Source organism: Lontra canadensis, unplaced genomic scaffold (genome assembly GCF_010015895.1).
Source record: "Lontra canadensis isolate GAN:19392208 unplaced genomic scaffold, GSC_riverotter_1.0 scaffold43, whole genome shotgun sequence".
Classification (NCBI taxonomy): domain Eukaryota; kingdom Metazoa; phylum Chordata; class Mammalia; order Carnivora; family Mustelidae; genus Lontra; species Lontra canadensis.
In genome coordinates, this window is record NW_022631037.1 from 2,239,090 (window position 1) to 2,252,259 (window position 13,170).

The 13,170-nt window shown below is 37.6% G+C and overlaps 1 protein-coding gene across 11 annotated transcripts in view; it reads right to left on the minus strand.

Moving 5' to 3' along the window:
* RPS6KB1 (ribosomal protein S6 kinase B1) overlaps positions 1-12,892 on the minus strand; it is a 51,861-nt gene extending 38,969 nt beyond the window's left edge. For 5 of the 11 annotated variants that reach the window (XR_004384303.1, XM_032871886.1, XM_032871890.1 and 2 more), the window contains exons 1-4: positions 12,675-12,890; positions 5,078-5,127; positions 3,951-4,071; positions 2,383-2,451 (exon numbers count right to left, since the gene is read on the minus strand). Coding sequence is in view for 9 of the 11 variants with exons in the window: in XM_032871886.1 (XP_032727777.1) it covers positions 2,383-2,451; positions 3,951-4,071; positions 5,078-5,127; positions 12,675-12,815 (381 nt within the window). In the remaining 2 variants the exon portion in view is untranslated. Of the gene's footprint in view, positions 1-2,382; positions 2,452-3,950; positions 4,072-5,077; positions 5,128-12,059; positions 12,157-12,674 lie in introns of those variants that run through there. The other 6 variants (XR_004384304.1, XM_032871894.1, XM_032871892.1 and 3 more) reach the window with 4 other exon arrangements.
* Between the last annotated feature and the right edge of the window lie 278 nt (positions 12,893-13,170).

The following is a 13,170-nucleotide window of genomic DNA, read 5'->3' on the forward strand; positions in this document are numbered from 1 at the left end:
TGGAGTAGAATATGATCAAACCTAAATGCCTGCACAGAGAACTCAAAAGAAGTTGATTCCATCTATAGAACCCTAGTAGGTTCAAAAATTGGAGACAAAAATAAAAAGCAAGAAAGGAAAAAAAAAAGTCATTAGGGACTGCAGAAGGCAGGAGGTAGAGGACTAAAAATAGGTAGATTACTAGCACTTGGAAAGGGGTACTCTCCAAGAAAAAAAAAAAAGAGTGAAATATCAGATACAGAGTGAAGTGCTAAAGTAAAAACTTGACTTCAGTGAAGGTCTGCGTATTGGAAGGTTAAGATCTTCATCTCTTCTCTCCCATCCAGCTCCAGGATGCTTTTTCTATGCAAAAGAATAGAGGATCTTTGTCAGCACCAACTGACTACAGAAAATGGTATTTGGAGGTTCTCAGTCAATTGCCAGCTAACCACATGCCTTCCTACACAGATGGAACTTCTGATCAGCTTTTCAGAGTTTCACTCTTAAATATCAATAATCAGTAAAGGACACCAGGCATCTAAAGAAGACCTTTGACATGGAAGAAAGAGACTAAATCATACTTAAAGAAAACAGGAACTTAGAAAAGAAATCTAATGCCTAGAAAAAAAGGACATTTCAAAGAATTATCATTAATACCCTCAGAGGAATAAGATAAGGTAATGTACTCATAAAACAGTTGCTATAAAAAGAAAAAGTCAGTTAAGTGTCTACCTTCAGCTTGGGTTTATGACCTCAGGGTCCTGGGACTAATCCCCATGTCAGGCTCCCTGCTCGGCTAAGAGTCTGCTTCTCCCTCTCCCTCTGATACTCTGCCCCACTTGTGCTCCATCTCAAATAAATAGAAAATCTTTTTAAAAAAATAAATAAAAGAAAAAGAAAAAATGGCAAAGTTCCGAGGAACCACAAATATCATAGCTTAAAAAAATCAGTAAAAGGATTAGAAAACAAATTTCTAGAAAAATCTCAGAAAGTAAACAAAAAGACAAAGAAGCAGACAAATGGAAAAGATAAGAAAAATAGATGATCAGTCCAGGAGGTCCAATATCCAACTAACTATAAATCCAAGAAGAGAAAATAGTAGAGGGTGAAATTATCAGAGATCATATAAGAAAACCTCCCACAGATTAAAGGACTGGAACTCTCAAGATGCAAAGAGTAAAAATAAAGAAAATAATAAGAACCCAAAGGAAGATAAATACACCACTGTAGAAAATTTAGAACAGAAACTAAAGAAAATTTTAGATATTTTAAAAGAAAAATAGATCTCTAGGGACACCTGTGTGGCTCAGTGCATTAAGTGCCTGCCTTTGGCTCAGGTCATGATCCCAGGGTCCTGGAACTGAGTCCCACATCTGGCTCCTTGCTCATCGGGGAACCTGCTTTTCCCTCTGCCTGCCCCTCCCCCTGCTTGTGCTCTCTTCCCCAGCCCTGACAAATAAATAAATAAAATCTTTTCTTTTTAAAAGACATTAAATATACAAATAAATAAATAAATAAATAAGAAAAATAGATCTCTAAAGAAATGGGAATTGGGAGTGCCTGGGGGGCTCAGACAGTTAAGTGTCTGCCTTTGGCTCAGGAAGCCACTGGTAGATGGTCACCACAAGAGGGAACAAGGGAATAAACTATGATAAAGGAAGATATGGGATCCAGGACACAAAGAATCCAACACTGATGGAGCCAAGGGGATTCCAAGGACTGTGACCAAAGTCCAATAATGGCAGCTATGCCTCCAGAGCTACCAATACAGACAGGATTGGGGGACAGAAGGTTTTGATGGGATATCTACAGGAAAATAAATGGAACTGACAGACAACCTAGTAATTGGGACCATAGAACATTGACCTAAACAGAGTTGTTGGAAGGCATGAGAAGACAACAGTAGACTCAAAGAAAATGAAGCAAAATCAGAATATGGGGAGAAGGGAGGAAGAAGTAAAAGAGAATAGAGTGGAAATCAATACATATTTCAAAACTGCTGTATTAAGTGACAGCAGAACATGCCTATTACTTAGAAATGGAGACCAGAACAAAGAGCTAAAACAGTTACCTCAGAGGAAAATTAAAAGAGCTCTCCTCTCCATGTTCACTAAGCAGAAAACACGAATACCAATAATGAAACATACCTCACATTCTAAGAGGACTTGTAGTATTGTGTTAGAAATAGATTTTCTTGACTGAGAATTTTAGGCCAAAATGTGGATTTTATAGCAGTTAACAATAAAGTTGGGGAGGGATGCCTGGCTGGCTCAGTGGAGCATGCAATTCTTGATCTCAGGGTCATGGAGTTCACCCCCTATGCTGGGCATGGAGATACTTAAAAAAAAAAAAAAAAAAAAAAAAGGAAAAGGAAAAAGGACCAAAAAGGAGGGAAGGAATCACCTTTTTAAGCACCTTCATGGCAAATATTTTCCCAGTATTTGCTCCTGTTACTTTTCGTACTTGAAAAACCTGGATAAAAAATAAAAAAGTGTTTGTTACTATAAGCTAAACTAGGTTAGTCACACTCCCTTAATTCCTATTTATAAGAAACAGATACAACAGTTTATATTCTTACAAAAACTAGTAACACAAAGACTGTGCAAAAATGAAAAGCTGCAAGAGCAGACTATATTAAAGCTTTAGTAATGAAATCTGAGAAACATGGGACTGTTCTATTTGGTCTGCTGACATCTGGTGGCAAAGTCAGTCAGTGATCATCTAATAATGAGTAATCTATGTAACTTCATACACAAAATCCAAGTTTGCTTGGAAAAAGCTATAATCAGGGTTCCCAGAGGCAGAATACCAAAAGTAAAAATTATAAAATATTTTGTAAATTTCTTCTAGGAATGCCACTGTTCTTGCTTCACATAAAACTTTAATAATAGTTGACAGGAATTACTGTTTACCTATTCCTTAAAATGGCTAACTATATAAAACTTTATCATGCAATAGCTAAAACAATGTGAGACTCAAAGTGCATGTGTTCCACATTCAAGATGATTAGAACAAATCAGAATGTGTCCTTAAGCCTAAGAAGAAACTACAAATGTCATGCAATGAAAAAATTAACACTACACAGTAGCATAAATAGTTCTTAAACTTAACTACTAAAATGTTATCCAAATTCTACCTTTTGATAAAGAATAGCTAGGTATAAATTTTCCTGGGCAGCACACATAAAGATAAGGTCGTAAGTTAGAAAGACATGGGCAAAATATGAAGCTAAGCAGTTCTCCTCCTTTTTCTTCTCCCTTCAGCTTCCCTAACTCTAAAGCTCCAAATACTGCAAGTCAAAGAAAACCAATTCAGATTTAGATCTCAGTAACAATTAGCAATATGCCATGCCCATTAAGAGTAAGGAGTGGTTTGTTTTTTTAAGAGGATACCTATAGAGGATACCATTTAACCAAAAGAAGGAAGGATTCCTCTAATAACAGACTTTGACTGGCAACGTTGTCTATTTATTTATTCAACAAATATTGACTGAGTGCCTATTATGTGTCAGTCTTTTATGTTTATGTTGGGAGGAAGAGAACTTCTGTACATCCTCCAAATAATATCAGGTTAAGCAATCATATCCTTTGCTGATAGCTAGCAAAGACTGAAGAGGACTGCTGAACAAGTATATACAGGGCGAGGGGTTATGGGGGTAGGGAACAAAAAAATGAAACAAGATGGGACCAGGGAGGGAGACAAACCATAAGAGATTCTTAATCTCACAAAACAAACTGAGGGTTGCTGGGGGTGGGGGAGTAGGGATAGGGTGGCTGGGTTATGGACATTGGGGAGGGTATATGCTATGGTGAGTGCTGTGAAATGTGTAAGTCTGATGATTCAGACCTGTACCCCTGGGGCAAACAATACATTATATGTTAATAAAAATTTAAAAAAAATTAACCTATCCCCCACCAAAAATTAACCTACCCAAGACAGACAACAGCTCTTATTTCAAAAATACTTCCTACCTTTCCATAGCCCCCTTTACCAAGTACCCGAAGTAGCTCAAAACATTCTGGTCTGATTTTTTCTGGCCCTCTGTTCACACTAGTTTCCGAAATTTCAAATTTCTCACAATGTTCCATGCCACTAAGAAGAAAATTAAAACCAAAAGTAAATTCTCAAAAAGTTAAATTACCTTCCGTTTACTATAATTTAATCCAAATAAGTAAAAAGGAAAAGGTACATAACAACAAATTTACTATCTGGACTCTGAATAAACTAATGATTCAATGACAAGGTAAGTCAAGATTAGGATGACTTGATAATTGCTTATCTGCTTATTTACAGAATATGCTACTTATTTTTTGAAACATCGAGCACCCCCAAACTAAGATAAATTAGAACAAGTTTATTGAGCAAGTTGACAAAGGAAAAAAGTCTTCTGGCTACTCATATTTAGTTCATTCAAAATGTCTAAGAGATTAGGTATTATCCAACTTCATTTAGCAACTTCAGAAAATCTGGGAACTTTGTAAAAGTACCTGATTAGTTCAAGTCTTTATGCTACAAAAATTCTTGCTAATAGAATGGATCCATGCACCTTTCCATATCTACTATTAGCTTGCTTTAAAGATTCCAAAAGTGGCATTTAAGTGGCAATTGTCCCTTCACTGGTTTTTATATGAGAGATCTTGGTCTACCCCCATCCCATGGTTTTTACTTAAGTTTGGGGTATAGAGCAGATTAATCACCATTTTCACTTAACAGAGTTTGCCTAAGATGGCTTGAGATCTCTGTATGAATGACATATTACAAGCAAAACAAAAAACATTTGACTTTGAAGGCATTTCTAAAAATTTTATTTTTAAGTAAGAAAGTTGACTCTATTAACCTAGTAAAAATTTCTAACCCATTCAGACTCATATTCAGTCTAGTGTTAATCAGGATGAGTATCTTTCTCTTAAAATCTATATATGATCTCAAAACCTGGATATATTACTATATTAGAGCTAAACTCAATAAACCAAGTTTACATATATGACTAGATAATTAAGAACAATTTACTGGAATCACATGATGGCTACAAACTAGAACTTATAAAACCTACTTGTAAAGAAAGACAGCACAATGAAATCTTTTCATATAAACTTACAGTTCATATGGTCCAACTCCCCCATGGTCCATGCTTTCATTTAACTGACCCTGAAAAATACGTTAAAGTTGTAAAAATAAATAATCTCATAAACATAAAATCAAAATATGTAATGCTTCACCCTACTACTAAAAGAGAAATGAATGAAATAAACCAGCTTAAAAATTCTCTATACTTTAATAACAGGCAAATGTCATGATGAACAAAATAAGGTACACAGTACCACAGGGATTTCACTTTTAGTTTTCTATGACAGTTACGCTACTGATGCTACCCAATAATGATCTACAAAAAAAACTGGATGATAGCTCCTTTAAGAATTACATTTATTCAAAAGATAAATTTTGTGTATTGTGAAACTAAAGACACCAGACTTTAAGTATGAATTACTAAATCAAATTATTTACATAAAGTGCTATTCTGATATGATTCTGATACACAAGACTAACATAACATGTAACTACAACCTAACTAAGCCTATAGTAACCACAACTAGTCCAAGACACTGTACTGTATGATGTGGCTGATCAAAGCAAAATAATTAAGCATCACCCTCAAATTGTCAAGAGTCACGCTGGCTGAACATTTATTCTGACCACAGTATAGATCTAAATAAAAGACATTCCAAGTTCATGGATCTGACGACTTAATACTGTTTAAGATGGTTATACTAACCAAACTGGTATATAGGTTCAACACAATCCTATCAAAATCCCAGGTTTCTTTCTTACAGAAATTGACAAGCTGACCATAAAATTCATACAGAAATGCAAGGGACCCAAAATAGCTAGAACAATCTTGAAAAAAGGAGAACAAAGTTGGAGAACTGACATTTCCTTATTTTAAAATGTATTTACAACAAAGCAACACCAACGAAGGCAATGAGATACTGGGATAAGGACAGACATACAGATGAATGAAATAGAAATGAGTCCAGAAATAAACCCTTACATTATGGTTAACTAATTTTTGACAACGATGCCAAGAAAATTCAACGGGAAAGAGACAGTCTTTCAATAAATGGTGCTGGAACATTTGGATATCTACATGCAAAAAAATTACTTCAATTCCCTACTTCACACCATATTCCACCACACTAAAAAATTAACTTAAAATTCATCACAGGCCTGGGGTGCCTGGCTAGCACAGCTGGTTGGATGTCAGACTCTTGGTTTCTGCTCTGATAGTTATCTCAAGGTCGTGGGATTGAGCCCTACATCAGGCTCCACACTTAGCATGGAGTCTGCTTGGGATTCTCTCTCCCTCTCCCTCTGTCCTTTCCCGTTGCATGTACATACTCTCTCTCAAATAAATAAGTAAACCTTAAAAAAAAATTGATCATAAGCCTAAATATAAGATCTAAAACTACAAAACTCCTACAAGAAACCTAGAGTAATTCTTCATGATCTTGGGATAGGCAATGATTTCTTAAGACATATCACTAAGGTGCACCTGAGTGGCTCAGTCAATTAAGCATCTGCCTTTGCTTAGTCATGATCCCAGGGTCCTGGGATAGAGCTCCATGTCAGGCTCCCTGCTCAGCAGGGAGTCCGCTTGTCTCTCTGTCCCTGCCCCCACTTGTGCGTGTGTGCGTGTGTGTGTCTGTGCGCGCGCCTGTGCGCGCGTTCTCTCTCAGTCACTGTCTCTCTCTCAAATAAATAAAAAAAAATCTTTAAAAAAGACATATCATCAAAAGCACAAATGATTCAAGAAAAAAAAACAATAAACTGGACTTATTCAAAATGTAAAACTTTTGCACTTCAAAAGTTAAGAAAGTGAAAAGAAAACCCACAGAGTAAGAATATATAAAGAACTTCTACAACTCAAAAATTAAAAAATAACCCAACTTTTAAAAAGTATGTTAGAATCTGAACAGGTATTTCTCCAAACAAGATACACAAATGGTCAATAAGCACCTGAAAAAATGTTCAACATCATCAGCCATTACAGAAATGCAAATGCAAATCAAAATCACACTGAGATAACCCTTCATATCCACCAGGATGGCTATAATTAAAAAGACAGAAAAGTAAGTTGGGCAAGAAGCAGAGAAATTAGAATACTGGTAAACTACTGTCAGGAATATAAAATGGTACAACCTCTTTAATAGTTTGGCAGTTTCTTGAAAAATTAAACATAGACTTAACATATAACCCTGCAAATCTACTCATAGGTATCTACCCAAGAAAAATAAAAATATATGTTCCATAAAGAGTTGGGTACAAATGTTCTTAGCAGCATTATTCACAAGTCAAAAACTGGAACAACTGCAATGAGTATCAACTGGTGAACTCATAAATAAAATGTGGTTGACACATACAGTGGAATACAACTTGGTTCTATGTACATACTATGACATAGCTGATCTTCAAAAACGTCATGTTAAGTGAAAGAAGCCAGACACAAAGTCCACATACTAAATGATTCAATTTATATGGAATGTTCAGAAAAAGCAAATTTACAGAGATGGAAAGTAGACCACTGGTTACCTAGGGACAGAGTGGCAATAGTGACTCTAAATGGGCCCAGTTTCTTTTAAGGCGATAAAAATGTTTTAAAACTAAATTGCAGTGGTGGTTGTACAACTCTATAAATATACTAAACGTCACAGAATTGCCAAAAAAAAAAAACCTTGGCAGCAGAAATTCAGTTATGAATATTATAAAATATAGCTTTAAAATAAGTATTCTTGAATACAGTCTGGTTATGAGTCTTTCAATTTATACAAAAGGATATCTCTTAATTGGGCTCTCAATAATGATGTTTTTTTAAGTGCTGAATCACTAAATTGTATACCTAAAACTAGTATTACACTGTAGGCTGACTAACTGGAATTTAAGTACTTTTTAAAAACGGTAAGTTTTTAAGTTTTTATTGAACATTTTAGAGTAATTTATAAAATGTTTAGTTGAATATATCTTCCTTCAAAGGTACCAGTACACATTCAAGCTACACAAAGAAAACTGATAGTATTTTTTTTTTTTAAAGATTTTATTTATTTATTTGACAGACAGAGATCACAAGTAGGCAGAGAGGCAGGCAGAGAGAGAGAGAAGAGGAAGCAGGCTCCCTGCAGAGCAGACAGCCCGATGTGGGGCTTGATCCCAGGACCCTGGGATCATGACCTGGGCCAAAGGCAGAGGCTTCAACCCACTGAGCCACCCAGGTGCCCCAAAACTGATAGTATACTTAAACAAGGGATGCTTAAATGTCCCCCCAAAACTGTAAGTCTTCAGCCAAAATTTACTCATGGTGTGAACAAGTCAGGATGAAGGCTAATACTAGGCATGTATGTTTCAATGTTAGACTGAGCTAAATGGATGGGGCAATACCAAGGGGAAAAAAATTCTTGTAGTTTCAACTTGATACAGTTTCTTTTGGGGGGGTAGGAGTAGTTATGGTTAAAGGTTTTTTTGGTCTCCAGTATTTCACATTTAATAGCTTCACTTTAAAGACAAAAGACTAACTTCTCTCAAATGTGATAAAAGTAGTAATACATAACTGTTTTTACTTTAATGTTAGTTTTACTTAATTTTAAATTAAAGACCACAGGGTAGTTAACATTAAACCATGACTTTGAAGCCACCTAGAAAGATACGGCCTGTGGCTATAGTTAATTTCCGAAGCCAGCCAGGCCTGTATTACCACCTCTATCTGTGTTTATAACTTCCTACCGTTACCTTCTGGAGCAGAAGCATTTGAGGGACAATGCTTTTCTGTGGCCCACGTGACCTCTAGAAAAGTCTCACACCTGAAGCATCAGGCTAACATTATATAATACATAGACAACTCTTTCATAGGAAACTTTTCAGTTAGTTTTTTTTTCCTCCGCTTTAAGCTTTATGACTTTTTATGACTTAATACTTTTCTTCATGTGCTACTATGATTGCCAACATGAATCCTGCTCACCTAAGGAACTATTCAAGGTATGTTTCAAACCACCCACCAAACTATTTCCCAAGTTTTAAGTTAAAATTGTATATAAATTCAACTTAATATGCCTAAAATCCCAATCAAAGAGAGAACATTTCATAAAAATGTAAATAAGTTGTTACACAATGGGTGAAATATCCTTAATCCAGATATCCATTATATGGTTTATCGACTTGCCTGCTTGTCACAGACATTTCATTATAAAATAAGATTCAGTAAATCAATGAATTGGGAGAAAAGGAGTAAACCTTGCTCAAAATCTTGAGCTACTTAAAACTGCTTTATAATGCCTATTATAATGCAGGATAACTACTGATGTTTTTCTATAATTTTTCGTAACAGTGAATATTTGCTTTAGCACTATATTTTTCAAAGCAGTAAAAAATTTTAAACTTTTTGCTCAATAAAAATCTGATATCCCAATCTGAAACTCATGTAGTAAGCTTCTGTGACTACTTCAAATTTTGAATTAGTAGAGTAAAAATTAAGGATTAGTACTGTTTTTGTGTCTCTATAGAAAACAGAAGTTTACAACATCTTCAAAATCTAATGAAAATCTCTAGAGGAAAACTTTCCCTTAGTTTCAACTCGCTCTCCCCAAATTATACCATCACCAGTGAAAAACAAACAAAAAAGATCCAAACCCACCCATCCAGCCCTCTCCCAAAAAACACTCTTACCCATTGCTTTCTAATATAGTCTTTTGAGGTATTCAATCAGGGTCTTTTCTTAGTTAAGAGACATTCAGCTTTATCCATAAATGCTTTCATTTACTGTCCTCATGAGGACATCCTTTACTCACTGAAGAATTAACTATGCTGTATAAACATATATATTAGCTAATATAAATTTAGTCAGTGTAACATATCTAAAAAGGCATATATCTCTAACTAGGACCAATAATTTAAAAAACCCTAGTTTCAAAAATGCAGCACCTTTGGTATAACTGCATTTATCAAGTCTCTAGGCAAAAACGAGGGTAAACTTGAATGTTTCGTTTTTTGACAATGAGTAAGACTGACAAGCTGCATTTCCATGAACAAGATAACTGCTTAATATGCCAGAATATTTTAAGAGGACAATATTTTACATACTTTAACTCACATAATCCTCATCTTACAGAGAAGAAAAAAGTGTCAGATTAAGCAATTTATTCTAAGTCATACAGTCAAGGCACCTGGGTGGCTCAGTCAGTTAAGCGCCTGCCTTTAGCTCAGGTCATGATTCCAGAGTCCTGGGATAGAGCCCCATATTGGGCTCCCTGCTTGGCGGGGAGCCTGCTTCTCCCTCTGCCTGGTGCTCTGCCTGCTTGTGCTGTCTCTCTCTCACATAAGTTAAATCTTTAAAAAAAAAAAAAAAAAAAAAAGTCACACAGTCAGTGACAATGCCTAGAGGGATTTGAATTAACTTTTAACCCACCACAAAGAGGTACAGAATGAACAAGACAAGTAAATGCAATGAAGAAGCTGTGCAATGAAGCCTGCAGGCTGAATGGAATCAGAAGACACTACTAGTTAACTACTAGTTATCTATGTAGTCTTGAACAATCACCTCTCTGGTTTATGCCTCGGTTTCCTTGCTATACAATGACGAAGTGGGGCTTCTCTGAGACCAATGTTTTAAAAGCTTGTGTACTAAGTGTTGCATATTCACGACTACCCAGATTTTCCAAGATTCTAAACTTCTCTTGTTTTTCAGAATTTTTATATTTTGTTTTAGAGAAACCTGGATGTCACTGCATTTCCTCAAGTGGCCAACCCAATCCCATTCTCAACTCTTTTCATTTGTCTACCTTGAGGAATCTCTTGGAATAACACATTCAAAAGAAATATTTTCAACTCCAAAAGCACTGCTAAGTAAGATATATTCTACTGAAGGCTCTTCCTCAAAATCCTCTTTACCTTTGCTTTTTCTCCGAAGTTCCCCTCCCCAGGGTAGTGGTCATATTTCTTTCTCTTTCATATTTCTACCAATTTCTCTGGCCTCCTCTTCCACACTCTCTCAAAACCTGTTTGCTCATACCCAACAAAATGAATGTACAGGAGCAGTCCAAAACACATCTCAAGGAGATCCCATTTCATAACAGAAATCTTAATACAGTGTTTTACTTTCAACTGCTTTAACATCTCCTGAATTACCCAGTTTTCTCCCTTGCCCCAATCCAAAGCCGCTGCCATATGGAGCCAATATAATTAATGAGAGTATGCAATACATAGTGAAAGTAATTCCGTATCTGTTTCAAATTGTATGTAGTGTATCAGGTATTAAGAGGCTACCTGGAATTCTGCAGGCAAACATACTAACAAGTATACAACTCAATACCCACCTTACAAACTGTGATTTTTATTTAGACTCATTTCATTATGAAAAGACAATATTATTTCAGCCCACTTAGTTTCTTACAATGTTCAAAGCTCTTTTTTTTATAGCATCTCAATCTTTTGGCAACAAGCAGGGAACAACTTACTTTCCAGGAGAGGAAAATCAGGTGAGGAAAAGGGAAGTTTCTTACATAGAGCAAATATCTGACACCAGTCCTTAACTCATATGCTCACCTAGACAGTGGGATTTAAAATCTAAATTATCATGAGGTTACCACGGGTGATCATTTGCCCAGAATCAGTGACTTAGTATGACAACAGTATTTTTGAACTTCAAGTGCAATTTGTGATTTTTCAATAACTTTATCTTGAAAAAAGAATGGTATTCCATAAAGAATAACAAACTATTAAGACAGCAAAGGTAAAACCAAGCTATGCATTAGGAAAAAACAAATCTAAATTTAGTACCCTAAATTACAGCAAGGAAAGCCCTCACACCACCATTCACAAGTCTCAGTACAAGCAATTTATTTTTGGCAAGCCAAATCACAGCTGTCAACGCTGGTTTTTTTCCACCCCCAAATTACACAAAGTATTTTGAAAAAATGTAGACATCTTCAACTAGGGAAAACTTACAAATACCGTGTGCCATTATAAATGATTTAAGAAAAAAAAAAAAGTCACACGGAAGAGGGTGTTTAAAAAAAAAAAAAAGCAAACAAACAAACCCTGGAAGATGCAGCAGAGCCCCCTTGCTCCCGAAATAAAACTCCTGGTGGCTGTAACAGCAGCGGCAGCGCTACTCCCGACAGAAGTTTTCAGCTGTCACTTCTAACAGCTGAGCGCTTCCTAGGAGAGAAGCGACAGGCCGAGAAGAGAGGTGGTTGTGGGAGGTCTGAAGATTTAATACTTGAAAACTTACACTCGAAGGGAAACCCTTCCGCACTTCACCTGCACTTAAGGGACACCCAGAAAGCGCAGTCCCCCCTCCCCCCAACACGCGCTTACACCACTCGCGCCCCGCCACACTCAAGTTCAACAGCTCGAGGAATCGACCACGCGCCCTTTCTCGTTCCCTCCACAAATAGACTGCTCCGGGTTGCGCTGATCTGGGGCTACAGGCGCGACCTGCACCTGCGAGCCCCGAAGCGGCCTCACACCTAGGGCCAGGTCCGCCCCACCCGCTCCCCTACCTCGGACCGCGCGGCGCCTACACTCCTCCTGGAGACTACTCGCGCCCCCCCTTCCCCGGGTCTCCGAGCTCTCCGACGCGCCGGGCTTCCAGGGCCCGCGCCGCCGCCCTGGCCCTGTCACCTCGGGCCCCCCGGGACCCCGGGCCTCACCCCCTCCTCCAGCTCATCCTCAGAGCCCGCGTCCTCTGGCTGGTCCAGGTCTATGTCAAATACTCCTGCCATGTCCTCAGCTTCCCTGTCTCGGAAGTCCGGCGCTGGGTAAAAGCCGTCCCGCCTCCGTCGTCGCCTCATGGGCCCGGACCCGCCGCAGCCACCGCCGCTGCTGCCGCCATCACCGGCTGCTTGGGCTCAGTGCGTCTGCGCTTAGGCCCTAGACTGGCTCCTCAAGTTCAGCGCTAGAGCATGCGTACAAGGTTGTGTGAAGCCGAACTGTGGGCAATGAACATGCGTAGAGCTATCGCCTGGAGCCAGGTACTGGCAGAAACATGCGCAGAACCCCGACCGAAGCCCCTTGAGGTAGCTAGATCATGCGCATTGTCGGCTAAAGCTTTGATGGACAATGAGCATGCGTACCTATTCTGAAGTTGATAAATTGAAATTGAACATGCGTAATTAACCTTTCTGAATAGGAAAAAAAAAAAACAAC